This window comes from Oscarella lobularis, chromosome 7, assembly GCF_947507565.1.
Source record: "Oscarella lobularis chromosome 7, ooOscLobu1.1, whole genome shotgun sequence".
NCBI lineage: Eukaryota > Metazoa > Porifera > Homoscleromorpha > Homosclerophorida > Oscarellidae > Oscarella > Oscarella lobularis.
Window position 1 is genome coordinate 1,868,787 of NC_089181.1, and position 25,221 is coordinate 1,894,007.

A 25,221-nucleotide genomic window follows, 5' to 3' on the forward strand; every position below is an offset into this window, starting at 1 on the left:
GTCGACACGTCGCCACGATGTTCGAGAACAGATCGGCGATTTATCGCAAAATCGAATTCCTGGGCGAAGGACAGGTCGAGTTCCGCTAAGATGTGTTGAATATTGGTGCGATGGACGCGATTGCGTGCAGTTCGCGACTGTATTCAAAGCGGAAGACCTCGCAAATCGCGGAAGAATTGTCGCCGTCAAAAAGGTAGCGACTTTACAATATTCTTTTGAATTCAGAAATAATTGCTTTTATCGAAGATCAAACTGGGCAACAGAATCGAAGCAAGAAACGGTACATAGACACTTGTACGAAGGAGATATGTGAAATTTAACCATTTTCATTTTTTTAGGGATCAATGGCACTGCTGTGAGAGAAATCAAACTTCTTCAAGAGCTAAGACATCCGAATGTTATCAGCGTCAGTACAAGGAAAAATCAATGAACCCCTTCACAATAAATTTTCTCCCACAGTTGCTTGACGTATTTGGTCATAACTCAGAAATAAGCTTGGTGTTTGATTACATGGATACAGACTTGGAGGTCTCAATAATTCACGCATTTTAAAAAAAAATAACAGAAAATCTTGTCTTTCCTAGGTCATTGTTCGAGACACGAGCCTCGTTTTAACCATGGCCAATATTAAACGTTATTTGATTATGACTCTACAAGGTTTAGAGTACTTGCACAATTGCTGGATACTTCATAGGGTAATCTCGACGCCTTAGCCTTACATACATAAAGCACATCTCTGCTCCAAGGACATGAAGCCCAACAATTTGTTGGTAAATAAGCAAGGAATACTCAAAATAACAGATTTCGGTCTGGCAAAGCCGTTTGGGAGTCCCAATCGGGCGAATACACACGAAGTAGTTACGAGGTATGTGCAGCGAAATTTGCAAACCGCGTATGTCGAGCGTCAACGACTAGGTGGTATCGATGTCCTGAATTATTATTTGGAGCTCGATTTTATGGTCCTGGTGTTGATACGTGGGCGGTGGGATGCATTTTGGCCGAGCTGCTACTACGAGTAAGAAGGCAGTCGTTTCTTCTGCACGTTCACACATTTTTTTCTTCCCAAGGTGCCGTTTTTACCGGGCGAGAGTGATCTCAGTCAGTTATCGAAAATTTTTGAAACACTAGGCACTCCCACGGAAGCAAATTGGCCGGTAAGTACCACGATAATTCAAATTTTAGTGAATGTATTATTTTTCTTTGGATGATCGTAATATGCAGTGCAGTGCGTACTTCCCTGACTGTACTACGTTTGCTTTCTATACAGGGTCTAACGAAACTGCCGGACTATATACAATTTAAAGAGTTTCCAGCAATACCTTTCAAAAGTATATTTAAAGCTGCTGGAGACGACTTGCTCGATTTGTTGTCGGGATTGTTGAGTTGCTGTCCCGCTAAACGACTTGATTCTACGCAGGCAACGAAATCTCTAACGCATTTGCACTAATTTTTTGATTTTGAAAAATTGTAGGCGCTGAAATCGTCGTGGTTTTCTAGTGCGCCAGCTCCTTCGGCTAGCCAATCTTTGCCTTGGCCTAGATCCAAAGAAGATCAGAAAAGGGAAGAGGAGGAAAGACTTTTGGAAAGTCGTAAACGTCGAAGAGAAGCGTTGGGAACATGTAAGAAATTCAGGAAGAAATGCAATGTCTACTACATGTTTTGCAGCTGGACTGTCAAAACGACTGGAATTTTGAGAAAAAAAGTAGTTAAGTTGTTGTCCACTCTCTTTACGTGAGTGTGCCTATAAGACCCGGGTGAAATTTTTCTATAATGATTTCCCGAAGACCAGGACGCGCCCTGGTGTAAGCATAAGTATCCAACACAGAACCAATGTGATGTCACTGAGCACGAGGGACGACACCGTTGATGAAATTGACTCTATCAGGCTGCGGCCATTCGAAATCTGTGTCTATGAGTAGACGTATCCATCAGGTGTACCATTTGGGTTTAGAAGGGGGCAATCTTATCTTATGGGCACTTAGGGTGGAATGCATGCTACTCACACGTGGGCGTGAGCAGAGTGCACGTGAAACGCGAGATCATGAGTCGTTTCACTGCTATCCTTCTCTTCTCTTGTGCTCTATCTTATGCTGTCGCCAAAAAGCAGCCGAATATCGTTTTTGTTATTTGCGATTCGATGGACGGACGCGTCGTCGATCCCACGTCGTCCGTCTCTCGCACTGTCAAGACGCCCAATTTCGATTCGCTTGCCGCATCCGGAGTCAACTTCGTCAACAACTACTGCCCGAGTCCGCAATGCGTGCCTAGTCGATCGGCAATGTTCTCCGGACGCTACGTACATCGAATGAAAACGTGGAGCAACGCTCAAGGCCTGTGCGTCAAGTGGAACAAAACCGATCCAGCGCACTGCGACGATCAAGGCAACAATTCCTACTGGCAAACGTTCGATTATCAATTCGAAAAAGCCGGCTACGACGTTCAACTCTTCGGCAAAGTGGACGTGGGCGGCGGAATCGGAGGTGGATTCCACGGTACGTCAGGCTCGACGTACGCCGGCTTGACGGCGTGGACGCGAGCGGCCAACATAACCCACCCGCAGAAACAGGATCCTCGAACTCTCGTCAACGACAACGCTTCGAGTCCCTTCAGTGGTGACGCTTCAACAATCGAACGCTGCGTGAAATACCTACAGGACAACGCAAACAATTCGAAGCCATTCTTTCTCTATTGCGGCATCAATATACCTCATCCCGCCTATCACACGAACAAAACGTGGTTGGCGATGGTCAACGAGTCGGCCGTCACCATGCCAACGTGGATACCGTACGAAAAAATGCATCCGGCCGATCAATTCGAAGCGTCGTCGAAAGCGCTGCACTACGACGGCATGAAACCGTTCACCAAAGACGACATATTGTCGGTGCGACGCACCTATTACGCCATGTGCGCCGAGACGGACTATTTCCTCGGCGAAGTCGTCAAGGCGCTCGAGTCGGTCGGCAAGCGAGACGACACGTATATCATTTTCACGTCCGATCACGGCGAAGGCAATATGGAGCACATGCAAACGTGGAAGAATAGCATGTACGACGCTAACAATAAGGTGCCGCTCATCGTCAGTGGACCGGGAGTCACGAAGGGGAACGTCGTCGCCAATGCCACGTCGAATCTCGATCTTTATCCGACTATGTTGGATTGGGCGGGACTTGACGTTCCGAGCGGGCTTCAGCTCGACGGGCATTCGTTGTCGTCGTTTCTGGTTCCTGGTTCGAGTCGGCAGACGACGTCGCGTCCGGATTTCGTATTTGGTGAATATCACTCGAATATGGCGAACACGGGTCATTTTATGATTAAGAGAGGAAATTATAAGTACATCGCATTTGGGCAGACTCCGCCGTACGAGAATTTCAAACCGCAACTTTTCAATTTAGCAACAGATCCGGAGGAAATTGACGATATCGCCGAGAGTGCACCGGACATAGCGGCGGAAATGGCGAAGCTGATGAGCAGCGTCGCCGACATTCAAGCCATTGATAAGGAATGCAAAGATCAGGACAAAGTGCGCTTCAATATGTGGTTTGAACAACATAAGAGCACTTGGGTCAAGGAGCTTGGCAAGGCCGCTTACTACGGTCCTGGAACCGAGCCGTTTGGGAGTGAGGAGGATCTAAAGAAAATGGCTACGTGGATAAATGGGACAAAATATGAATGAGCTTCTAGAAAGACAATGAGACTTTTTCTCTTTCCCTTTTTAGCTGACTCGACTCGAGATTTCACGCTCCTTACGCAACACGCAAGTGGGAATAATTAATTGCGTACATTGTCTGCTAAAATTTTAGTAATCTTATTCAAACATTTTATTGCCACTCGGAGAGCGGAAGAAAGACGGAGGCGGACGTCGAAAGCACGTTAGGCATGAGATCGTTAAGTGTTTTCGCTGTTCTCCTTCGCTTTTCTCGTGCTCTCCGCTAAACAAAGCGCAGAGCAATGCTCAGGGCGGGTTTTGTTGTATTTGGCGTCTCGCCTTTACAATTTGACGAAGAACAGGTAGCTAGTAATTAGCTCAAGGATCTCTGACACACAAAGAGACCAAGTGTTGCACATCGCCAACACCAGTAATCTTTTCCCGCAGTCTCGTGATTATTCTGAGAAGAATGCATCACGAAGTTCAGTACGATGTTCCTTCTTACGGCGCCATTGCCTGCTTTCTCACAAATCTCATATGGGTTACTAGTGCCAGTGGCTTTCTCAACTTTCCGTTTGTCGTTTGGCACAGTGGATTCGCGTATCTTCTTGCCACGATTGCGTCATTTGCTCTTCTCTCGGTTGCAACATCACTGTGGGTGCTGGAGACGCTAGCTAGAACAGAAGTGAGGCAATTAAATCGCGTTTGCTTGATACGCCGTGCCTAACTGATGCTTTTGGCAGGGTTTGAAGCGAATTCGAACAGACTCTGGTATCGTTGACGGCGTTTCTCCTATCTATCTATGCGAGATCAGCTCAAACCGACGATACGAGTTCTCCGATCTAGCCCGAATTTACTTCGGTCGACTTGCGTCTGCGGTCGTATCATTGGCCGTTATTTTATACTCATTCATTTGCATTTGGATCGGGTTAATTCCTATTGGCACGGCATTGGCGACTGTTATTCCTTTCGACAGTCGTCTCCTAGCTCAGTGCACAAGCGAAGACTTTCGCCTTGCCATCCATCCCAATGGACCATGCTGGAATTCGTATACAGTCTCAGTTGTGATGGTTATTGTGGCCGTTTCTCTTGTGCTTCCATTTGAACTTGGCCACTTGGAAGTGATGCAATGGGTGATGGGATTCATTCGCCTTGGCGTCTTGATAACTATCATTGTGTATGCGTTTGTCGGCTCTCTGTCTACAGAAAAGAGCGTGCCGTGGACTAAATTTCACCTGACCGGGTGGCTGAAAGGTATTTCTGTGTGCATGTACTACTTTCTGGCTTGTCAAAACCTACCATCCGTCGTTCAACCGTTGAAAGACAAGTCAAACATGTTTTCGATTATAATTGCGACAGTTCTCACAGCAGCTATCGTTTACAGCGTTGTTGGAATACTAGTCGCGATTCGCTTTGGATCTGACGTAAACGAGTGGGCAGCTCTGAATTGGGTAATAAGAGAAGGCTTATATAATTAATTAATTAATTAATCAGCTGTTGTTCTTCAGGTAAAACTTACTGGTAAAGAATACAGCTCAGGTGTGAGGGCAATGGCATACATTGTATTTTTATTTCCTGGCATCGATACTTTGTTGACCAATTTGGTGGCTATCGCTTTGCTAGTGAATACAATCGAGTCTCAATTTTTTCCTGGAAGATTTACCTTGAAGGATCGAGCCGTGTGTCGTTTAGCCGCAGGAATTTTACCAGCAATTTGTTCAATTTATGTCACCAATATGGTTAACGCTATCAAATTAGAATCACTTGTGATTATTTTCCTTTGTGGCTTTTATCCGGCTGCGATTCAGTTGCAATCTCGACGAGTGTGGAGACGTACATTAGAAGCACAGGATATTTACATTGGCAATTTAGATACTCCGTATTCGTCCTTTTGGGGACATCCGTATTGTGTTTGCGTGAGTTTAGTTTGCTTTGTTCTAATTGCGGTTGCAGTGATTGGCGGTATGGTCGATTTTTGAGTGCATGATTTATGCGGAGGTGCGCGTTGACTGGTATGTACCTGTCCTGTAATTGCTGTATTTGTACGTCCTAGCTCTTTGTGTCTCCGGCTATACGTTGCTAGAGGCTGACACCTACAGTAAAATGTTGGAAAAATAAATAAATATACTGTATAAGTAAGAAAGAAAGAAAGACGATTTTGTTCGTGGAAAAGGATATAACTACAGTAGCAGATAAGTTTGTTAAAATAAGCGATAGAAGTTAAAAATTAATTTTCGTTGAAAAATATTCAAAATAAAATTACTGAAATACGTTTTTTCTGCAATTTTATCCTGCGCACGCCATCACCGTGGTGTGCACGTATTTTACGGTAAAACGGTTAGCTAGAAAGGGCCGCACTACTTATACGGTGATCCGGGTTCTCCGAACTGAAATCCCGTCGCCGTCGTTACTTCCGTACAAACAACGATGGAACACGAGGCTCAATACGATGTTCCTCTCTACGGCGTAGTCGCCTGTTTTCTCACAAACCTCGTATGGGTTACGGGAGCCAGTGGCTTTCTCAACTTTCCGTTTGTCGTTTGGCACAGCGGAATTGCCTATCTTCTCGCCACAATTGTAGTATTCGCTTTTCTCTCGACTGCAGCATCGTTGTGGGTTCTGGAGACGTTAGCTAGAACGGAAGTAAGACGGTTTCATACACTCGGTGTGCCGCATTGCCCCAATTCAGTATCGTAACGCTTGACAGGGTTTGAAGCGCATTCAAATGAACGGCGAGGTCATCGCCGACAACGGATCTCCAAATAAGCATTTCTATCTAAGTGAAATCAGCTCAAAGCGACGATACGAATTTTCCGATTTAGCCCAAATTTACTTTGGTCGACTTGCATCTGTGGCAGTATCTCTGGCACTTCTTTTATACTTCTTCATTTGCATCTGGGTTGGGTCGATTCCTGTTGGCACCGCATTGGCGAGCGTTATTCCTTTTGATGGTCCTCTCCTAGCTCAGTGCACAAGCGAAGACTTTCTTCTTGCTACTCATCCCAGCGGACGGTGCTGGAATTCATATACAGTCTCGGTTGTGTTACTTATTGCGTTTGTTTTGCTTGTGATTCCTTTCGAATTGGGTCACTTGGAAGTGATTCAGTGGGGAATGGGATTGATTCGTCTTGTCGTCTTGATAACTATCATTGTGTATGCGTTTGTTGGCTCTCTGTCCACGCAAAACGACGTCCCGTGGACTGCATTTCATCTGACCGGGTGGCTTAAGGGGATTTCGGTGTGCACGTTCTATTTTGTGAGTAGTCAGAACTTACCATCCATCGTTCAACCGTTGAAAGACAAGTCAAACGCGTTTTCGATTATAATTGCGACTGTTCTTACAGCAGCTATTGTTTATAGCGTTGTTGGAATAACGGTAGCAATTCGTTTTGGATCTGACGTAAATGAGTGGGCGGCTTTGAATTGGGTAATTTATTAAAAGAATAAATTTTGGCTTATTTAGCTAACTAATCTTTCTATAGGTAAAACTTACTGGTGAAAAATACAGCGTAGGAGTGAGAGTAATGGCATACGTTGTGTTTCTATTTCCCAGTATTGATGTGTTATCGGGCAATTTGCTGGCTATCGCTTTGTTGGCGAATTCAATCGAGTCTCAATTTTTTGCTGGAAGATTTACCCTGAAGGATCGAGTCATGTGTCGTTTTGCGGTTAGCATTTTACCGGCAATCTGCTCAATCTATGTCACGAACATGGTGACTGCAATGAAACTAACTTCCCTTCTACTTCTCTTTATTGGCGGCTTTTTCCCGGCTATGATTCAGTTGCAATCAAGAAAAGTGTGGAGACGTACATTAGAATCGTATCATATTTCTACAGGCGTTCTTGATACTCCGTACTCATCGTTTTGGGGACATTCGTATTGTGTCGGCGTCTGTCTAGTTTGCTTTAGTCTAATAGCGGTTGCAGTGATCGGTGGCATGGTTGATTTTTGATGTCATGCAAATGGCGATCGAGTGTCACGTGAGTATACATACGCTCAGCGGAGAAATGCAGGACGTTCGCTACGAAGTTCCTTCTTACGGCGTAGTCGCTTGCTTTTTGACGAACCTCATATTTGTAGCTTCAGGAAGCGGCTTTCTAAACTTTCCATTTGTCGTTTGGCACAGCGGCGTCGTGTATCTACTACTAACGATTGCCGTGTTTGCCTTTCTCTCTACGGCAACGTCAATGTGGGTGCTAGAGACACTAGCCAGAACTGAAGTAAGCAAGCCATTGCCCAATAAGTGCAGTGACTTTCTTTGAGAGTCTTTTTTTGTTTTCTTTGTGTCGTCTTCGTGTCTGCATCACGAAGAGGGAGGGGTCTGGCTTCCTGTACCTAATTCAATTGATCTTGTAGGGTTTGATGCGGATCGAAGAGAATGAAAAGAGCGGTGGTGCTATTGACAAAAGCTCTCCGACGTGGCCCTTTTGCTTATGCGAGATCAGTTCAAGAAACCGATACGAATTTTGCGACCTCGCTCATATCTATTTCGGTCGGCTTGCATCTTCCGCAGTTGCTCTGGTACTCATTTCATACTTGTTCCTCGTCTTTTGGATTTCGTGTATACCTGCTGGCACGGCATTGGCAACTGTCATTCCATTTAGTGGCGACACCCTGTCCAAGTGCGCAAGCAGCGATTTTCGTCTTGCTATTCACCCAGATGGATCATGCTGGAATTCGTATGCAATTTCAATTTTAATGCTTGTTGTGGTGATCTTGTTTGGTTTTCTGTTTGAATTGGGTCACTTGGAAGTGGTGCAATGGGTGGTGGGATTGATGCGACTTGTCATCTTGATAGCTATTATTGTCTATTCATTTTTTGGCTCCAAGTCTACGCAGGAAAACATGCCGTGGACTAGATTCGATCTGACTGGCTGGCTGAAAGGGGTTTCCGTCTGCTCGTTTTATTATTTATGTTGTTTGAACTTACCTTCCATCATACAGCCCTTGAAAGACAAATCGAAGATGTTTTCCATTATAATTGCCACGACAATTGCACTTTCTCTGATGTATAGCATTGTTGGGATAACAGTAGCAATGCGTTTTGGATCTAAAGTGACTGAATTTGCTGCTGCAAATTGGGTAAAGCAAATTTCGTTTGTAAATGAAGAATCGTTTTATTTAATTGATTAGGCCGACTTGACTGGTGCAGAGCACAGCACAGGATTAAGAATACTGTCATATGCTGTGCTACTGTTTCCCAGTTTCGACACCTTCTGGAGTGGCTTCACAGCCGTGGCCATTTTAACGAATACACTGGAATCTCAGTTTTTCGTTGGAAAATTCACTTTGGCAGATCGAGCTGTATGCCGCATTTTAGTTGGAATTGTATCAGCAACTTGCTCAATCTACATCACTAATATGGTGACTGTAATTAAGATAATTGCTTGTTTTGTTATTATTGTGGCCGGTTTATTTCCGGCAGCTTTACAATTGAAATCGCGAGTAGTTTGGAAGCGTACTTTAGGAAAACATGGTTTTCCTATTGGACATCGCGACACTCCCTATTCATCTTGGTTTGGACACAAATATTGTGTGGGTGCCTGCCTGATTTGTTTACTTCTAATCCCTGTGGCTCTGATTGGTGGTTTCATTACCTTCTGAATATGTATCCCAATCTTTTTTTGTGTGGGTGTCTGCTTGATTTGACTTGATTTGGCTTGTTCTAATCACTCTGCCTTTATCACAGTCATTTTATTTATCTCTCATATATCTATGATTTATCAAAACCCATGTACCTAGCGCGCGTTGCACCGAGAAACAAATCAAAACTATGGCATTGTTTGGCGACGTCGAAGACGGCGTCGACGACGAAGCCGACGGCGAAGAGGGTCACTGGTGGCACGTCAACAAGTCTGGCTTTCCGCTGGACGACGAGACGAACGACAAGATGTGGGATCACGTCGTAAAAGTTCATCCGAAAGGATACGCCATCATGCACGAGATAAAAGGAAATCCCAACCTACCGAAGGCACACTACTCGACTCGTTTGTTCATCGAAGAGTCGAATTGAGCCTTCGCGTTCAGGTACCTGTTCCACAGCTGCCCAATCTCGGTTCCTTGGCTCGCGTCGAAGAAAAACTGGCCGCCGTGCAAGCTTACTTGAAGGAATTTCAGTGAGTTCGAAAAGATCTTGTGAAAAAGGTATGACGTCATTGAATTTTTTAGATACAATCATACGGGAACGCAGTTTTTTGAAATAAAGAAGCACAGGCCAATTAGTGGGTAGGACTTTTCTTGTCCCCGACTAGAATGTCACGTGTAATCTAGACTCATGGACACGGCTAGGGAAATTATGAGAGAAGCATTGCCTATCAAATGTTTAGAGGCTGTAGTTGTAGGACTGTAAGAGTTGGCATAGCATTGGTCTAATAAGAAATAGAATCTGGTTTTCTTAGTTATTTGACGTCGGGCATTCCAAGTCTGGAGCGATTTACTATTCGTTTCAAGACGGAATGTGACGGCACTTGTCATAGGTAGCAAGAGCGTCAGCCAAGACGTTTTCTGCTGTAGCCGTCTCCGTTTACTAGGCACATTGTATTGGGCTTTGTTCATGCGGGCAGGTATGGTGCCGTAGGACTGAGCCGTCGCGATGAACTAATGTATAGGCCTTTGGTCTTTAAAGTAGGTGATCATCCAAAGGTTATATAGCATTCACACTTATTCTTTTATAGTCTTTGTACGATATGGTAGCGGACTTTCGGACTGCGTATCAACGATGTAAGGGGGGACGCGACGAACGCAGAGAAACGAGGGCATATGTTCTGTCGCCTTTAGATTGGCATAAAGTGCTGAAAGTTAAGTTTAGCATTCCTGTCGTCCACGATCTTTGCAGTTGTGAAAAAATCGTTTGGAGCGTACGCTGGCGGCATTTCTTCTCCTCGTCCTCTAACTCGCGCCTATGTCTATAGTATGCATCTGCCGACTTGAGAAAAACGAAGGACGATGAGCTAAAGAAAACGTGCGAGCGCTTCAGCAGAGAAGTGAAATCAAAGGCATGCAGAGTGCATATACTATACAGTATAGGGTATCGCGAACGCATTTCCAATAGCTTCTTTTCCTAAAAAGTATAGTTTTGATTAAAATAAGAGTAATTTGTTCCCTTTGCCTCTACCTACTGACTTCAGAGCTGTCGTTGTCTGACTTTTGGTGTTTTCTGACGTAGACGTTTAGTACGGTTTTACCAAAAGAAGAAGAAAGACTGAAAGTGGCACCGGTGTCTCCGTCTCCAACTACTACTAGGTACGTAAAGAAGGAGTGTTCGCTCAACTAAATGTTTTAGTAATAAATTGAAGGTCGAAAGCGAAGAAAATGACCCAAAATCGGTATAAGGTAAAAATCTAAGTACAGAACTTTTACTATTTCTTGTTACATATTTTTTACGCATATTTCTTGTGTACAAATCAAACACGCGAGGTGAGAAAGAGAAATACGAAAAGTGCAGCAGCGTAAAAAAATGGTTCTATCTATCGTTAGTTCCCTACGAACGGGTTCCCGTGCGGACCAACCAACTTGTAATCCATTTGCTGAATACCGAGCTTAAATGCAGGAGACGTCGAACGAAGACTATAATAATCTCCCTTCGCCGCCGACTCAAATTGGGGATCGGCAATAACGGAGTGAACGTCCTTGCCGGACGCCTGCCACTGCTCGAAACTCTTCTCATTGGCAAAATTCAACGGATTCGACGTATTGTGATACAAATTATAATCAAACGTCGTATTTGTGTAATCGGTGCCGACCATGGCGTGGCCGGCGCTGCTCGTGACGTCGACGATATTTCGAACGAAGGAGAAGCGCTGGGGCACTTGAATGCTAAACCCGCCCATATTGCATCCGCCGAGCGCGCCGCGATGTCCGAGCCGATCCGTCCCGACGAGAAAATTGTTCGACGCTTCGTTTCCCATTCCGCAATGAAAATAGACTCCCGTTGCATCGACGTCAAAGACGAGGTTGTATTGAACGATGACGCCTCCGGCCGCCTCGTCCGTGTATATGCCGTCGCCACCGTAATTGAAACAGTGCGCTTCGTGAATGATGTTCTGATGGATGAGCGTTGCCATGTTGCACGAGGCCTTGATGGGCGGCTGCCAGCAGTCGACGCCAGCGCTGACGTATATGCCGCCGTAGTCGCTCAGTATGCCCATGCCGTGGTCGTGGACATGATTATAACGAATTATGAAGACGGGATTTTTGTCCGGCTGTCGATCGGGGCCGAAACCCGGTTGCCAACCGACGAGTATGCCGCCGTACGGAACGTGGGCGACCTCGTTGTACTGAACTGTTATGTTGTCCATTCCTTGGACTCGTATGCCGGCCGGTTGCTGGAGAAAATAGAAGCCAACTGAATCGACGATGCTGTTATTGACGAGAATGTTACTCGTCGACGTTGCCGTGCTAATTCCGTCTCCACCGACATCGGAGACTCTATATAGGTAAAAGACATTAATCAATAGGTTTAATTAGTAGGCTTATCAGTTTATAGGTAAAAACCGCGTCTAATATTCTTTTACTTGCCTGCAGGAGTCAATTTGGACGTCACTGCTCTTTCCGAGTATCGAAATACCGTTGGCCCCCGCCTGTGCGACGGAGCATGTCACGATGGAAATGCCTCGCGAGTCTTCGATTGTTATAGCAGCTGATGTCGCGCGATATTCCTGTCGATTTCCGGGTCCGTCTGTTGCAAAGCGAATCTCGATTCCCTCGAGATTCACATTGGTTGCGTTTTGGAAATGTACGATGGCGTCGAGATAGGGCGCAGCGACCGTAGTCGTCGTCGGCGTTTCGCCTTTCATGGGCATATAGGTGAGTTGGCGCGTCGCCCGGTTGAAATACCATTCTCCCGGCTCGTCGAGTCCTTCGTACACGTTCGTCACCGTGTATCGTCTTCCGGACGCCGCTTCGTTCCATCCCGCCCCGTAGTGGCTTTCTTGTTTGAATTGAACGGTGCGATTGTGCGTGTAGACGGCGTCGATGTTGTGCCACGTTGCCGTCCACGCGTGAAAGAGTAGAATCTCGACGTCGTGCAAGTTCGTCCAGCTGGGATCGATGTCGGTGGCATTGTAGACGAAGCCCCAGCTGTCAATCGGTGGACATGCCGTGCGTTGGAGCAGAGACTTGAACATATGAGTATAGTCCAATGGCCGAGAAGTCGAGCACGGTTCTATTGGTGAGGCCCAGTGCTAGTAAAAGTGGTAGCTAGCTAGGTAAGGTATTAATTGTACAGTTATCAATACTCTTACCAAGTAGCCGGTGTTTGGTATTTGGGCTATTCGTCGTCTCTGGCCATTGACAAAGAGCTGCGTTATGTTAAAGGCACCAGGAACAGGAACAGACGTCACCCACCGACCTGCTGAATCAACCTAATGTATGCTTTGCATTAGAAGGGACTGACGTTGGAATGCAAGAAGAGGCAACCTTCCATCCAGATATATCGTGCTCTCCACTCAGTACCGGTCTTTCCGTCGAAGATGCCGAACGATACGTAACCGTTGTTGTCCTTGATACAATGAAATGCGTAGAACTACACAGTTGTTGCATTTACTTACATGCTGCTATCTTCTGCAGTGATGATTAGTGTTTCGTTGAGCCTATAGGTTCCAGGAGAAATTTCAATTTTAACGTCTTCCTTGTTTAGGAAGGCTCGAGACGCTTCTCGAGCACGATCAAGTGTAGCAAATGGACCGTCTGTCTTGTCGGAATTCGGCTGAGGCAGTTTACCAGACCAGGCGTCATTTCCATTTGTTGCAACATAAAAGCTGACGTCGGCCACCGTCACACTTGCAAGAAGAAACAGAAAAAGGCCCGAGGTGCAAAATTTACTCATAATGTGCATCTACTCACGATCGTGAAGTGCCCGTATAAAAACAACCGCCTCCTCGTCGCCTCCATAGCCATCTTCTCGAAAACGCGTGCGCAAGAAGAAACTCGGACCCAGTTTCGACGTCCCAACGATGGACACGGACACACTCAGCGTCCTTCAATCGGAGCTCCTGCTCTCGCCGTGTGACGTCGATCTCGCACTCGATCGCGATCCTTCCGGACTGAGTGCCAAGTGCCTGGTAGATCTGCACGCGAGCCTTCTAACGGGCATTCGATCCTTTCTATCTCTCCATCGAGGTCCCCGTGAGATGGTTGAATCGTCTCGCGCGCTCGGGAAAGGTCGTTCGACCTCGTACCACCGATCTTTCCGAGCAAGATCGTGAGACGATCGTGCAAAATGGAGTTGTCTCCGACAATCGAATGCTGCTCGTCTACGTCACGTGCGTTCCCAAGAACGCTCGACTCGTCAGCGGGTACGAGACGTTAATTTAATTAAATAATTAATTGAATAAATTCTTTTTTTTTGATTTGCAGATTGACGTTTCCTGTGCCGAGTCCGACGAGCGACGACGACGTCGGCAATCCGTCCGTCATGTCGTACCTTCAACGAGTTTGTGACGCCGAAAACAATCGTTACTGGAAGCAGTTTGAACGATTTAAATTGACTGAAAAGCAGCGAGAAACGAAAAGCGTGACGTCGGTAAGATGACGTAGACTCTTAGATAATGCTCTTTTATAAAACTATAATGAGTTGAGTGGGGTGCTGGAGCCCCTCTTACAAAGTTTCCAGTATTAGGCGGCTCATTGTTCTTCATCATTCTCTTTTTCTACGCAGGGCTATGTTTCCGATTTGGTTCGCCACATTTACTCCTGCACTCTACTCACTCTTTCTTCCTCATCAAATGACGACGGCGACGACGGCGACGACGACGCGGACGACCAAATTCCGTCTCTAGGCCTCTGTCATCCTAACCTTCTTTCTATGTTCTGTGCACTCGAAGGCAAGAATGCCTTCTTCTTTGTTCATCCCTACGAGACGCACACTCTCAAGGAATTGGTCACGTTCACTCCGGCCGTGCTCGACACGTCGACCGTCAAACAGCTCTTCATTATCTATCAGCTATTACAGGCCCTCCGCGAGCTTCACTCTCATAACATCGCTCACGGTCGCCTGACAATCAATGGAGTGGTCGTCAATAAGAATCTCTGGATTCGTGTTCCATTGCCTCGATTTTTCGTAACCGAACAAGAAGAAGCGGAAAAGCTTAATAAAGACACGAGAACCGGTGTCGGCGGCGGCACGTCAGCGCCGTCTAGAACGAACAACGGCAGCGACGCCGACGACGAAAAAAAGAGCTTGATTGCCGATTCGAGACGATGGATATCGGGCGAAATGTCCAACTTCGACTATCTAATGGCATTGAACGCGGCCGCCGGTCGTCGCATGGGCAATCCCAATCATCATCCCGTCGTGCCGTGGATCATGGACTTCTCGCAGCCGTTCGACGGCTGGCGCGATTTGACCAAATCGAAATTTCGCTTGAACAAGGGCGACGGCCAATTGGATTTGACCTACGACGCGTCGACGACGTATCTAGGCGGCGGTGACGCGATGAACGCTCACCAGGTCGACGTCCCGCCGCATCACGTCACCGACGTACTATCCGATCTCACCTACTACGTCTACATGGCGCGGCGCGTTCCCAAAGCGACGCTATGCGCCCACGTTCGACCCAATTGGGTGCCCAACGAGTACCCAGTCTCCATTCAGCGCATGCAGTCGTGGACGCCGGACGAATGCATACCGCAATTCTTCACCGATCCGCTCGTCTTCTATTCGATTCATCCCGACCTGCCCGATCTCGAGGTGCCCGCGTGGGCGTCGTCGCCGGAGGATTTCGTCGCGAAGCATCGCGCCGCGCTCGAGAGTCAGCCCGTGTCGGAGAACTTGCACCACTGGATCGACGTCACGTTTGGATACAAGTTATCCGGTTCGGCGGCGATTGACGACAAGAACGTCTACTTGTCGTTGGTCGACGATCGCGCTTTGCCGACGGGACGCGGCGTCGTTCAACTTTTTACCAAGCCGCATCCGCGACGGCGCGGCTTTGCGCGATGTTTGACCGCCTGTTTGCGAACCGAGTCGCGTTTGGCGGCGTCGACGCGCGGTGGCGGGATTCGTCGGCCTTCGCAGCTGTCTGCCGTTGGCGACACTACTCCTGACGGGCCGTCGCCGATGACGTCGCGTCGGAATTCGACTGTCGTCGCCGCCGCTGTCGGCGGCACTTCTTCTCCACTTCTCGGAGACGGAATTGTTGTCGAGTATCCGGCGGCCAAAGTGGCGATGGCGATTCGAGACGACGCCGACGCGAAACGGAAAGTGTCGCCTCAGCCGGACGATGTTTCCGATCTGCCGCCGCCGTCAGATCCATTGGGCGGCGGCGGCGGCGGCGGCGGCGGCAAATTTCCCAATTTGTTTGGACGGCAGCGGAGCGGGCAAACGGCGCAAGCGAAGCAGCAGGCTTCGCCCGATCTTCCTCCCATCGAATTGCCGCGTAACTTTGATCCGCTCGCTCTGTTGCGCGAACTCGAACTCATCGGCTCGTTCAACCAATCGTGTCTGAAAGGCTTGGTAAGAGAGCCAAACAACGACTTGACTTCTTTTCTTTTATTTTGCGTGTGTAGGAACTCGTCGACGCCGACTATTCGCATCTGCTATTCGACTCGCTCGTTCGTCGCGACGTTCGCTATCTCGCCTGTCTAATCGTCGACATGCTCGCCCCCGAGAAAACGACGACGGCGTCGCCGTCGGCGACGCTCGACGAACGTCTCCTCCGCTCTCGTCGACTGATCGCCTCGAGGGAAATCGTCGTGCCTCTATTCGTTCGCGACTTTCTCGACGTCGTCGTCGTCGCAGTCGGTCCGCATCGACGAAAAATTCGCGACGTCGCGATGCTGATGCATCACCTACGAAGCGACATGCTTCTCTCGCCGTTTCACGCTCTCCTACCGTTTCCTTCCTATTTTCCCATGCTCTACGAGTGCCTGCGCGTTTTTGTTAGCGAGACGGACATGCACGCGTCGGCTGCCGCCGGTTGGACGCACCAGAGTCCCGTCGACGTCGTCGCGAACTACAATCGTCTCTTTCGCACGCTCGACGCCGACGGCTTCGAAGTTCTGCTCCCGTTTCTACTGCCGCTCTTCGGCGACGACGCGACGCGCTTTTCGGCGACCGTGCGTTTTTTCGGCGAGATTTCTCGTCGATTGGGTCGTCGTCGAACGTTCGGGCTTTTTCTCAAGCCACTTCTGACGCTGATGGAAAATCCGCCCGACCCGAAGGCGCACGCGAGACTTCTCTACGTCGGTTTTATACGCCAATTGATAACCGGTTTCGGCATGGAAGGCTTTTTGGAGCGTTTCAGTCGATTTATCGTCGGAGCGATCGTCAACTCGTCGAACGACGGCGATGCATTGCGAAGCGGAAGTCAGAGTATGAGAACGAGCGTCGATCGCGACGTGCCGAGAAAGAACGTCGCTTCGACGGAAGAAACGGACGGCGACGACGTGACGACGACGACGACGACGCCGTCCGCTTCGCCTTCTAAAATCGCCGATTCCGACGATTGGGTTAATATAAGTGCGACGGACGTTTCCGAAACGAGCGGCGAACAGTCGACGACGGCGGCGGAGTTTCGTCGCGGCAGCGGCGTCGTTTCGCCGGGTCGAGTCGACGTCTCGCAGGTCGCCATGGACACGCTTCGTTGGCTGTGCTCGTTCATCGGACCCGTTCTGACGTCGAATTATCTCGTCGGTCCGCTCTTGAAAGGACTCGGTTCGGCCGGACTGACGTCGAGAGACGGCGCGTTTCCGCGATCGTTTCCCGCGCTCAAATCCTTGATGCGCATCTCGTCGATCTACGGCAAGACGATTTTATTGGAACAGTACGTTCCGTACGTCGAGGAGTGCGTGAAAGCGTGCGAATTGCGACTGAATGCGAAAACGGAGCTGAATCTCGTGTCGGCCGTCGCTCTCCTTCGCCAAGTCATCATCCAATTGCCTTACATCACGCTTCTGCATCAAATCGAAACGATGTGTCGCGTCATATTTCAACGAATCATCGTCGTCGTCTCGTCGCCGACTCACTCGTTCTCCGGCGGTCGTCGCGTTCGTCTCGCCGCCACTCGACTTCTCGTCGACACGCTCGTCGCCGTCGCCACGCGTCTCGGTCGCGAAGAGGCGCAACCCGTTCTCGCCTTTCCTCTCCAGCAATTCTTCTCCGCCTTCGATCGTCTCTATCCGACGACGGCGGCGCTCGAACCGGATTCGATTGCTCGACTTCGCATACGGAGTCTCATGGAAAAACACGAAAAATTGGGCATCGATACGCCGCCGTCGTCTCTGACGGAAAACGACGTCGACGGGCTACAAAGTGAAGTCGACGAAGCGGAAAAGGACGAAACCGATGATTTTCTGATGAATGGCGAAGCGATGAAGCAGCTGAGGACGGTGTTCACGCCGTCCTTCGCACAGTCGGCCTACTTTCGGTTATGTCAGCTCATGGGACAAATCAACATGCGTCGACTTCTCTACAACGCCGATTTAATCGAACAGTTGGCGTACGGAAGTCTCGAGCAGCAGCAACACGAGAAGGGATCGTCCGCTAGCAAAGACGGCGTCTTTGTGAATGTCGTTCCGGTCGCCGAAATGGCGTCGATCGACGCGACCTATAACAATCCGCTCAGACCCGGCTCGTCCGACGAGGATTCTGATGAAGGGTTGGAAATGAATGAAGTGCATTTCGGCGAGACGTCGTGGTTTATTGATCTCGACGTTGGCGGCGGCAGCGGCAGCGGCGACGACGTTGTCGGCGATCGACTGTCGTTGGCTCACGACGATCACGTTCTTGCTCAATTTGCAGCGGCGCGCGACGAATTTAATCGGAAACTTACTCCCAGCGCGACGTCAAGTCTCGACGTCGGCACTTCAACTGAAAGTGAAAGGTTTGTCTCTTATTCTGCTGTTCGCAAGCCCACGCGCTTCTTTCTCTAAGCGTAGCGCGTTTGTCTGAGTAATACGCCCCTGGCCTTCAGTTATGATACGTGCTTTACGTGAGGCTGTGTTTTACATACTTTCCTTTACCTTCTTTGTATAGTGAACGTTGCTTAGAAGGAACCTGGTATACACACTGGAAGAATCTTCGCGGTAAAACCCAGTCTTGTCGTCATAACGTAGACGAAAAGTCTTTTTCTCAGGTTCTCATCCTCGATCTCCTTATCGTTTGGAGCGTTTAAAATTACAGTCTTATACTGGTACCGCAGTGCGAGTGAGTGAAACTTCGGATAATTTGCTCTTTAAGGTCACGTCGGCTCGGTGAAGTCGCTTTGTGCCGTCGATTCGCAGCAGCTCTTCCTCTCCGGCGGCCGCGACAAGACGGTAAAGTTGTGGGGGCTGAAGAGTCAAGGCGACGGATCGGCGGAACTTTCTTCTCCTTTGACCTACTCCAAGCACCAGAGACCTCTTTTGGCAGTCGATTTTATAGAGAGAACGAATACGGTTCTCTCGACGTGTACTTCACTACACGTGCGGGCAATTTTTTCGCTTTCGTTATTCTTTTCTTTCCAATTCGAATTTGTGTAGATATGGGATCCGGACAAGGGCAACCAATTGCGCTGCATCGAATCGTTTCGAAGTCCAATCGTAGCCGTGACGTCGATGCCGTCTCCTCACGCCGTTGCTATAGCGGCAACTGCAGATAACTACCTTCAGTATGCAGAAAAAGACGAGGAATTTAAAATTTAAAATTCTCTCTTTATAGGTTTGCTGATATACGAGTTGGTCAGTTTGTTCACAACTGGAAAATGTTCTGTACTCAAAACGTAGCAGGCACGTTCATGTCGACGATTGGAGAAACTTTGCTTTTTTTTATCTCGAGACTCCCTCAGGCACTCCACGCTGCGTATGCGTCGACAATCAAGGTCGCTACTTCATCGCCGGCTTCACAACGGGCGCGCTCAACCTATTCGACGTGCGAACGGGATTATCCGTCAAATTTTGGAAGGCCCACTTGGAAGACGTAGTGAAGGTATGAGGGATGTATGAGGGAAGAAAAAGACACATGGACGTTTATCTCTGCGATTGCTCAGATTCGCCCAACAGGCGAACACGGCTTCGTCACGGCTGCTCAAGACGATCACATGTTCGTATGGAACAGTAGCACCGGATCTCTAGCAACGGTTCTACGAGGTAATAGGAGGAGTGTCGAAGGGAGTAGAAATTCAAGTGTTTCTCCCTAGGTCACAACGAAGGCGTAGTCGACGCGCAAGTCTACCGCGACGAAATTGTTACAGTGAGCGGTAGCAAGCTGGGAATTCACACAGTTTACAATGCTCAGGTATAAAGTGGGACAGGGTTGAGAGTGCGTTTTTATTTTCATTTTATGCCCTCCCCCACCCCAGTCTTCGTTCAACGTGTATCGCGTCAAGCCCGATTTGGTGAAGAACAGTCTAACGTCTCTTGAGTTGCTGCCGCTTAGCAGAGAATTTCTCGTCGGCACGGATAGCGGTCAAATTCTTCACTTAGCGTAGATTAATTTTACTTGATGGAGGTTAACCGCGAGAGAAATGCAATTTAAAGTCAATTATTATCGCGATACAAAGTTCCATAATATCAGGCTCCGTACTCTAACGATTACGAACGCGAAAAATGACGAGACACTAAAATTGGCTTTCTCATTGTATTTGGAATATTATGTAAAAGAGTCTAAAATACGCAACGCTTCAGTCCTTGCCAGCGACCGTTGCCGTGTGATCCGGCTTTCGTTGACGAAAATCAACGCGACGAACTGACGTCATCTGCGAATATTCCCTGATGAAAAAGTAAAATTTAACGCAATCATTGTATTATATTCTCTAACTAATTAACCGTATTATCATATCAGCCATTTCCTCTGCGGTGCGAAACGTCTCGTAATTGACATGTATGACGGGTATGATCCGCGTTATGTCCCCAACGAATTCCTCGTAGGCCACGTGAAGACGCTGAAGATAGTCGAGAGACAGAGTCGACTCGCATTCGCGTTTGCGAGCTTGAACGCGTCGAAGGCTCTCCTCTGGACTCACGTCGAGATGCACAATCAGGTTCGGTTTTTTCCTATAATTAATTAGAGAGCCACATTTTTGTGAGACTGCGACTGCGTACATGAAATTGGACATGTTGCTGAAGAGAGAGAGATACGTTTGGTATTCTCTCTCTTCCATCATCCCAGAGTCTCGTAGAACCTACAGAGGACATGCAGTTGTTTAATTCTAGACTACAACATAAAGCCAGTACGGTAAGTCGTAAGTACATATAGGGGACTTTAGTAGTAGTCTACTGTTCTCTCATAGAAAGCTCCACCTTAGCAAATACGGAATCTTCGTATATTGTTCTGTCTTGAACGCCGCCTTGCCCTTGCCATATTATCTGCTGGTGCTGTTGAAACCGTCTGTTAAGCAGATAAATCTAAGAAAACGGGTTAGATCGTAAGGAGGGGCCCCCTTCCCCTATTGCCTGCAAAGGAAAGCTGTAGCGAGCCGGATCTCGATAGAAGTCGTCTAGATACGTGTTATCGACGACCGGTTCGTAGAAACAGGGCAGCTGCATGCGCTTGGCGAGCGCCGTGGCCAACGTCGTCTTTCCGGCGCCGATTAGGCCGCTGATGGAGATGAAGAGATCTTTCGAGCTGTTTCTCTGATCCATTGTAAGCAGTTTCTGTCTCGAATCGACGTCTTTCGCCGTTTCGAGGTCATCTCCGACCATCATCGTCGTTTTGCGCGCGCTCGTTAAAGTTTGGCGCTTATACGGGAGATCGACAAAAGCAACAGAGATATCTCTGACGAAAACGTCGGGTACGCGTGTGTTTTTAATGAAATAATAGAGCACTACTACTACTGCCGCGCCTTTCTTCTTCACAGCATGAACGGTAAGTCTCTGTTCTGCTGTCCAGTACCCCAGTACAATCCGCCGTATTTTTTAGTGCCTGGCATGTGAAAGAAAACGTAACCGGGCCACCAGAGACTCTTCAAAACGGCCGTGTCGCCGCCTCGCACCATCTGCAAACTCCAGCATCCGTTCGGAACGTCTTCATCGATGGAATCCATAAAATCAATCGACTTATCAAGATTAGACTAAAGAAGAAAACTGTCAGAGGTATGTATCTTTTATATATATGCGTTTTTACCCTTTGGAGTAGAGTTTTGTTTTGCAGGAGCACGGGCTCTCGGAAGTGAAGATACGACGAAAGGAGGCCCGCCTTCGCTCGCGAAAGACCGCCAAAACTTCCATTCTTCTGAACCGATTCCTGAGCCGTCTTCACGTAGGCGGCTCGCGGAACGACAAAGACGGTCTCGTCGATAACGTTCACGATGGCAGCAAGACGATTCTCCTCTCGAACGACCTCAAAAAAATATTCCTATATTTGAATTCATCTGACTTTCCGACTTACGACGTTGATTGGATCGCCCTTTTCCTCTTTGACAGGCGGTTCAACGTACTCTGCTTCGTACGCTGCGTCGCCCATAAATCGGCTATGCACCTTTAGAGCCTTTTCCTGCTCGGTTGCGTCGAGGACGGGCAGTTGAGCCCACTTGCGACAGTCGTAGCTAGGGGTGTCACGTGATCAAACGCGTTTGCGATTTCGACGTCTTTTGCGACGTTCGAGAGCGCGGGCTTTTTGTTGTACCTGTAGAGGTTTTTTCTTTCTTTCATAGGATCCTTTCCTCGACCTTGAACGATGAAGTATTGGCCTGCGATGCCGCTGATTTTGCCCCAGAATACGATCGAGTGGAATTTCTCCTTGCTCTTGAGCAAGACAAGCGAGCCCTGAAGACTCGCTTTCTGTTCTGTGCTAAGAGTGATTCCGACGGCGCTCAAATAGTCGAGATCGCTGAGAAGACTCTCCGCGTCCATGATCGAGTTTTGTTGTCATGGGAGTAAGAGCCCGTATAGATACGGGCTAGCCTATGTGCTATTCATATCTCTACGTTGAGAGCTTTGATTGGCTAAACGCGAACGCTGTTGCTATTTGAAAGAGCAATCGTCCAGCATGTCGCAAAGAAGATCAGCTCGATCGCCTGCGTTACGACATTCCTCTAAAAAGCCGCAATCACCTCCTCCTCCCCTTCGCTACGCCATAGGCGACGCAGTCCACGCGTTATGGCGCGGCTCGCGTCGCTACTTTCCGGCGACGATTGCCAGCAAAGACGCGGCACAAGGCTCGTACAAAGTCGATTTCGACGCCGGAGGAACCGACTGGATCCCCGCAGCACAAGTGTACAAAGTAAGCTGAAAAACGCAAAAGAAGACCTCGCAAAAAACGGAGAAATTTCCCCAGCGCTCGCAGCGAAGCAAAAAGAAAACCGTCGCCGACGCAGCGGAGTCGCCGAAAGCAACGTCGCCGTCGAGCAGGAGCCGCAAGAGGACGCCGGGTCGTCCTCGATCGCGCTCGCGCTCGCGATCGCGTAGTCTCACGCGCCGAACCCCAAAACGTCGGACGCCCGAAGCCGCCACAAAAGCGGCGGCGAAGGCGGCGGCTCTGTCGAGCGACGAAGAAGACGGGGTAACGAAGAGGAAAGCCCGTCCGGATCGCATCTCAATGCGATCTCGCGGGCCCCGCGAAGACGATCGAATGGCGACGCCTCTCGAAGCGATGACGGCGACGCTCGAAGCGAATCTCGTCGCGCCGAAAACGACCGAATACAAATTCGGCGGCCCGATCGGCGCGACGATCTCTTATTTCGTTCTACCGTTGATCGCCTATTTCGTCTATTTCGCTTGTCGACGCGACGCGTGCGATTTGACGCAAATCGCGTCGTCGATTCGCGTCCCGCGCGACGTGAACGAATGGATCAGCGTCGAATCGTTGGGCGTCGTCGTCGGATTCATGCTGTTGCAGGCGTTGCTCTATTGCATTCCAGCCGGAAAAGTACGAGTCAAAAAATTAATTAATTAATAAATAATCAATGCGTTCGCTTCTAGGCTGTTAGCGGGTCTATTCTTCGAGATGGAAGTAGACTGAAGTATAGGATGAATGGTATGTCCAATCGTAGGTACACGCGATATCCTATGATATTTTTTTAGGATTGTTTTGTCTGATTGTCAGTGTGGGCGTCTTTGGAGCGCTTTGGTACTATCGTCAGCCGGTCACGTTTGTCTACGATCACTTCCTGGAGATGATCACTGCTTTCTCGATCGTTGCCTTCGTCTTGAGCGTTGTGGTTCACTTGATGTCGCTTCGACGCGGCGTCATGCTGTCCGAATATGGAAATTCTGGTAGGACGAATTCTCCAATGAAAATGTTTGAATTGTTTCTCATCGTGCGCGCTACGTTTCTAGGAAATTTTCTCTATGACTTTTTCATGGGAAGAGCGTTGAATCCAAGGATAGCTTCCGTTCTCGACATCAAGATGCTCGTCTTTGGAAGGTTCATGATGATTGGTTTGGTAAGAGCATCATTCAATTTCAAGCTGATAGCTTATACATAGCCTTTGTAATAGGTTCTGGCCGATCTGTCAATGTTAGCCAAACAATATGAAACCGACGGAAAGGTCTCGTTGCCAATGGTTCTAGTGTGCACAATGCAGTTTCTCTACGTCTTTGACGGCCTATTGTTTGAGGTTAGTGTAAGGGAAGTTAATTAATCTGAAATATAGATTTTCTTTGTTTTTTTTGTAGGAGGACATACTGTCAATCAATGAAATTTCCAAGCAGGGTGTCGGGTTTTTTATTTGCTACGCCTCCTTGGTGTTTGGCCCGATACTCTATTCATTGCAAGCTCGCTTTCTCGTTGATAATCCCGTGGAACTGCCCCAGATGCAAATTGCGACTATACTGATACTTGAAGGTAAGCGATAGACACAGTCAAATGTAGAAATTTAAAGGACTTCTTTTTCAGTGGTTGGCTACGTTATTTTCCGTTGGTCCAACACGCAGAAGAATTCATACAGAAGAAATCCAGACAGCGAATCGAGCAAAAGTAGATAAGCATTTTCAGATTGAATAAAATATATGATGACTCTTGAAGGACTTGAAGTGCTGAAGACGGCTCGCGGAACCAATCTTATTATATCAGGCTTGTGGGGCTTTGTTCGACATCCCAATTATCTTGGCGATTTGATGATGAACCTGGCTTGGTGCCTGTGTACCGGTAAGAAATTCCGAGTCATCTTTTTTTTAATTAAGAGCGACTGTATTTCTCCTCCTTAGGTGTTGGTCATTTTATGCCCTATCTGACGTTTGTATTTCTCCTTCTCCTGCTGATTGATCGAGCAAATCAAGATGATGCAGACTGCAGGAAGAAGTACAAGTTGGATTGGGACACCTACTGCAATATTGTTCGCTACAAGATCGTCCCGTACATTTTTTAATTGGCTAGCAAATGTACTGGAACACAACTGCACTGTATGTCACTTTTAGTTTGCGTCACTGTTGCATTCTCATGCATACGGATAGCGTTATTTGTAGTATACATATACATGTATGAACTCCACCAGGTTGAAACGGCGATTGTTGAGTCAGTAGAGCTCATGGAAGAGAAGTTCACATTTTTTTGGAAATCCCTGTCGCCGTTCAGCCAGTGGCATCCGGCGAAATTTACGGTCGACGGCATCCCAGCCCCTCCCCCTCCGTTAATTAACGGAGGGGGAGGGGCTGGGAACGAGACTAAAAGGCATTGTGTACTACAATCTGGTACAATTAACGGAAGGGGAGGGGCTGG

General features: G+C 48.1%; 10 protein-coding genes across 13 annotated transcripts; 7 read left to right on the plus strand and 3 right to left on the minus strand.

Annotated features, from left to right (window-relative positions):
• Positions 1-8: 8 nt before the first annotated feature.
• LOC136188894 (cyclin-dependent kinase 7-like) lies at positions 9-1,859 on the plus strand. Of its 2 annotated transcripts, XM_065976701.1 has the most exons (13): positions 9-74; positions 131-193; positions 247-280; positions 339-406; positions 460-528; positions 585-695; positions 747-865; positions 916-1,015; positions 1,068-1,154; positions 1,268-1,417; positions 1,472-1,619; positions 1,666-1,731; positions 1,790-1,859. In XM_065976701.1, the coding sequence occupies exons 1-12, from the start codon at positions 18-20 to the stop codon at positions 1,692-1,694; spliced, it is 1,035 nt and encodes a 344-aa protein (XP_065832773.1). In that variant the 5' UTR covers positions 9-17; the 3' UTR covers positions 1,695-1,731; positions 1,790-1,859. The 2 variants fall into 2 exon arrangements, with proteins under 2 accessions (XP_065832773.1, XP_065832772.1); XM_065976700.1 differs by lacking the exon at positions 1,790-1,859 and having other exon boundaries at positions 1,666-1,788.
• A 172-nt stretch (positions 1,860-2,031) lies between these two features.
• LOC136188893 (arylsulfatase K-like) lies at positions 2,032-3,824 on the plus strand. Its single transcript, XM_065976699.1, has one exon. The coding sequence runs from the start codon at positions 2,042-2,044 to the stop codon at positions 3,671-3,673; it is 1,632 nt and encodes a 543-aa protein (XP_065832771.1). The 5' UTR covers positions 2,032-2,041; the 3' UTR covers positions 3,674-3,824.
• A 278-nt stretch (positions 3,825-4,102) lies between these two features.
• LOC136189080 (uncharacterized) lies at positions 4,103-7,616 on the plus strand. Its single transcript, XM_065976923.1, has 6 exons — positions 4,103-4,331; positions 4,390-5,097; positions 5,155-5,608; positions 6,039-6,289; positions 6,354-7,073; positions 7,129-7,616. The coding sequence occupies exons 1-6, from the start codon at positions 4,116-4,118 to the stop codon at positions 7,597-7,599; spliced, it is 2,820 nt and encodes a 939-aa protein (XP_065832995.1). The 5' UTR covers positions 4,103-4,115; the 3' UTR covers positions 7,600-7,616.
• LOC136189081 (transmembrane protein 104-like) lies at positions 7,610-9,294 on the plus strand. The gene is made up of 3 exons (XM_065976925.1): positions 7,610-7,867; positions 8,004-8,729; positions 8,781-9,294. The coding sequence occupies exons 1-3, from the start codon at positions 7,610-7,612 to the stop codon at positions 9,249-9,251; spliced, it is 1,455 nt and encodes a 484-aa protein (XP_065832997.1). The 3' UTR covers positions 9,252-9,294.
• A 112-nt stretch (positions 9,295-9,406) lies between these two features.
• On the plus strand, positions 9,407-13,247 carry LOC136189002 (tubulinyl-Tyr carboxypeptidase 1-like). 2 transcript variants are annotated; one of them, XR_010670342.1, is made up of 13 exons: positions 9,407-9,618; positions 9,675-9,763; positions 9,816-9,872; positions 9,918-9,992; positions 10,046-10,123; positions 10,178-10,271; positions 10,322-10,367; positions 10,425-10,504; positions 10,559-10,642; positions 10,813-10,889; positions 10,943-11,063; positions 11,124-12,082; positions 12,171-13,247. XR_010670342.1 is itself a non-coding variant. In XM_065976845.1 (11 exons), exons 1-11 carry the CDS (start codon positions 9,421-9,423, stop codon positions 10,989-10,991), a joined length of 927 nt encoding a protein of 308 aa, XP_065832917.1. In that variant the 5' UTR covers positions 9,407-9,420; the 3' UTR covers positions 10,992-11,098. The 2 variants fall into 2 exon arrangements, 1 of the variants encoding a protein (XP_065832917.1); XM_065976845.1 differs by lacking the exons at positions 11,124-12,082; positions 12,171-13,247 and having other exon boundaries at positions 10,943-11,098.
• Positions 10,987-13,788, minus strand: LOC136188990 (uncharacterized). 2 transcript variants are annotated; one of them, XM_065976828.1, is made up of 6 exons: positions 13,491-13,788; positions 13,196-13,426; positions 13,065-13,146; positions 12,890-13,009; positions 12,165-12,829; positions 10,987-12,074 (listed from the first exon to the last, which is right to left on the minus strand). In XM_065976828.1, coding segments are annotated over exons 2-6 (1,824 nt in total). In that variant the 5' UTR covers positions 13,198-13,426; positions 13,491-13,788; the 3' UTR covers positions 10,987-11,119. The 2 variants fall into 2 exon arrangements, with proteins under 2 accessions (XP_065832900.1, XP_065832899.1); XM_065976827.1 differs by lacking the exon at positions 13,491-13,788 and having other exon boundaries at positions 13,196-13,480.
• Positions 13,516-20,234, plus strand: LOC136188987 (WD repeat-containing protein 81-like). The gene is made up of 14 exons (XM_065976822.1): positions 13,516-13,708; positions 13,767-13,942; positions 14,004-14,169; positions 14,305-16,101; positions 16,155-18,469; positions 18,622-18,671; positions 18,722-18,778; positions 18,826-19,049; positions 19,107-19,234; positions 19,285-19,352; positions 19,412-19,551; positions 19,613-19,712; positions 19,763-19,860; positions 19,925-20,234. The coding sequence occupies exons 1-14, from the start codon at positions 13,601-13,603 to the stop codon at positions 20,051-20,053; spliced, it is 5,556 nt and encodes a 1,851-aa protein (XP_065832894.1). The 5' UTR covers positions 13,516-13,600; the 3' UTR covers positions 20,054-20,234.
• On the minus strand, positions 20,105-21,305 carry LOC136189004 (deoxyadenosine kinase-like). The gene is made up of 5 exons (XM_065976847.1): positions 21,018-21,305; positions 20,865-20,969; positions 20,667-20,746; positions 20,391-20,618; positions 20,105-20,333 (listed from the first exon to the last, which is right to left on the minus strand). The coding sequence occupies exons 1-5, from the start codon at positions 21,267-21,269 to the stop codon at positions 20,246-20,248; spliced, it is 753 nt and encodes a 250-aa protein (XP_065832919.1). The 5' UTR covers positions 21,270-21,305; the 3' UTR covers positions 20,105-20,245.
• A 46-nt stretch (positions 21,306-21,351) lies between these two features.
• On the minus strand, positions 21,352-22,429 carry LOC136189003 (radial spoke head protein 9 homolog). The gene is made up of 4 exons (XM_065976846.1): positions 22,189-22,429; positions 21,952-22,108; positions 21,688-21,903; positions 21,352-21,634 (listed from the first exon to the last, which is right to left on the minus strand). Exons 1-4 carry the CDS (start codon positions 22,413-22,415, stop codon positions 21,416-21,418), a joined length of 819 nt encoding a protein of 272 aa, XP_065832918.1. The 5' UTR covers positions 22,416-22,429; the 3' UTR covers positions 21,352-21,415.
• An 81-nt stretch (positions 22,430-22,510) lies between these two features.
• Positions 22,511-25,027, plus strand: LOC136188991 (delta(14)-sterol reductase TM7SF2-like). The gene is made up of 10 exons (XM_065976829.1): positions 22,511-22,785; positions 22,840-23,430; positions 23,484-23,538; positions 23,586-23,777; positions 23,841-23,947; positions 24,002-24,121; positions 24,180-24,348; positions 24,400-24,480; positions 24,529-24,651; positions 24,711-25,027. The coding sequence occupies exons 1-10, from the start codon at positions 22,552-22,554 to the stop codon at positions 24,869-24,871; spliced, it is 1,833 nt and encodes a 610-aa protein (XP_065832901.1). The 5' UTR covers positions 22,511-22,551; the 3' UTR covers positions 24,872-25,027.
• Positions 25,028-25,221: the final 194 nt, after the last annotated feature.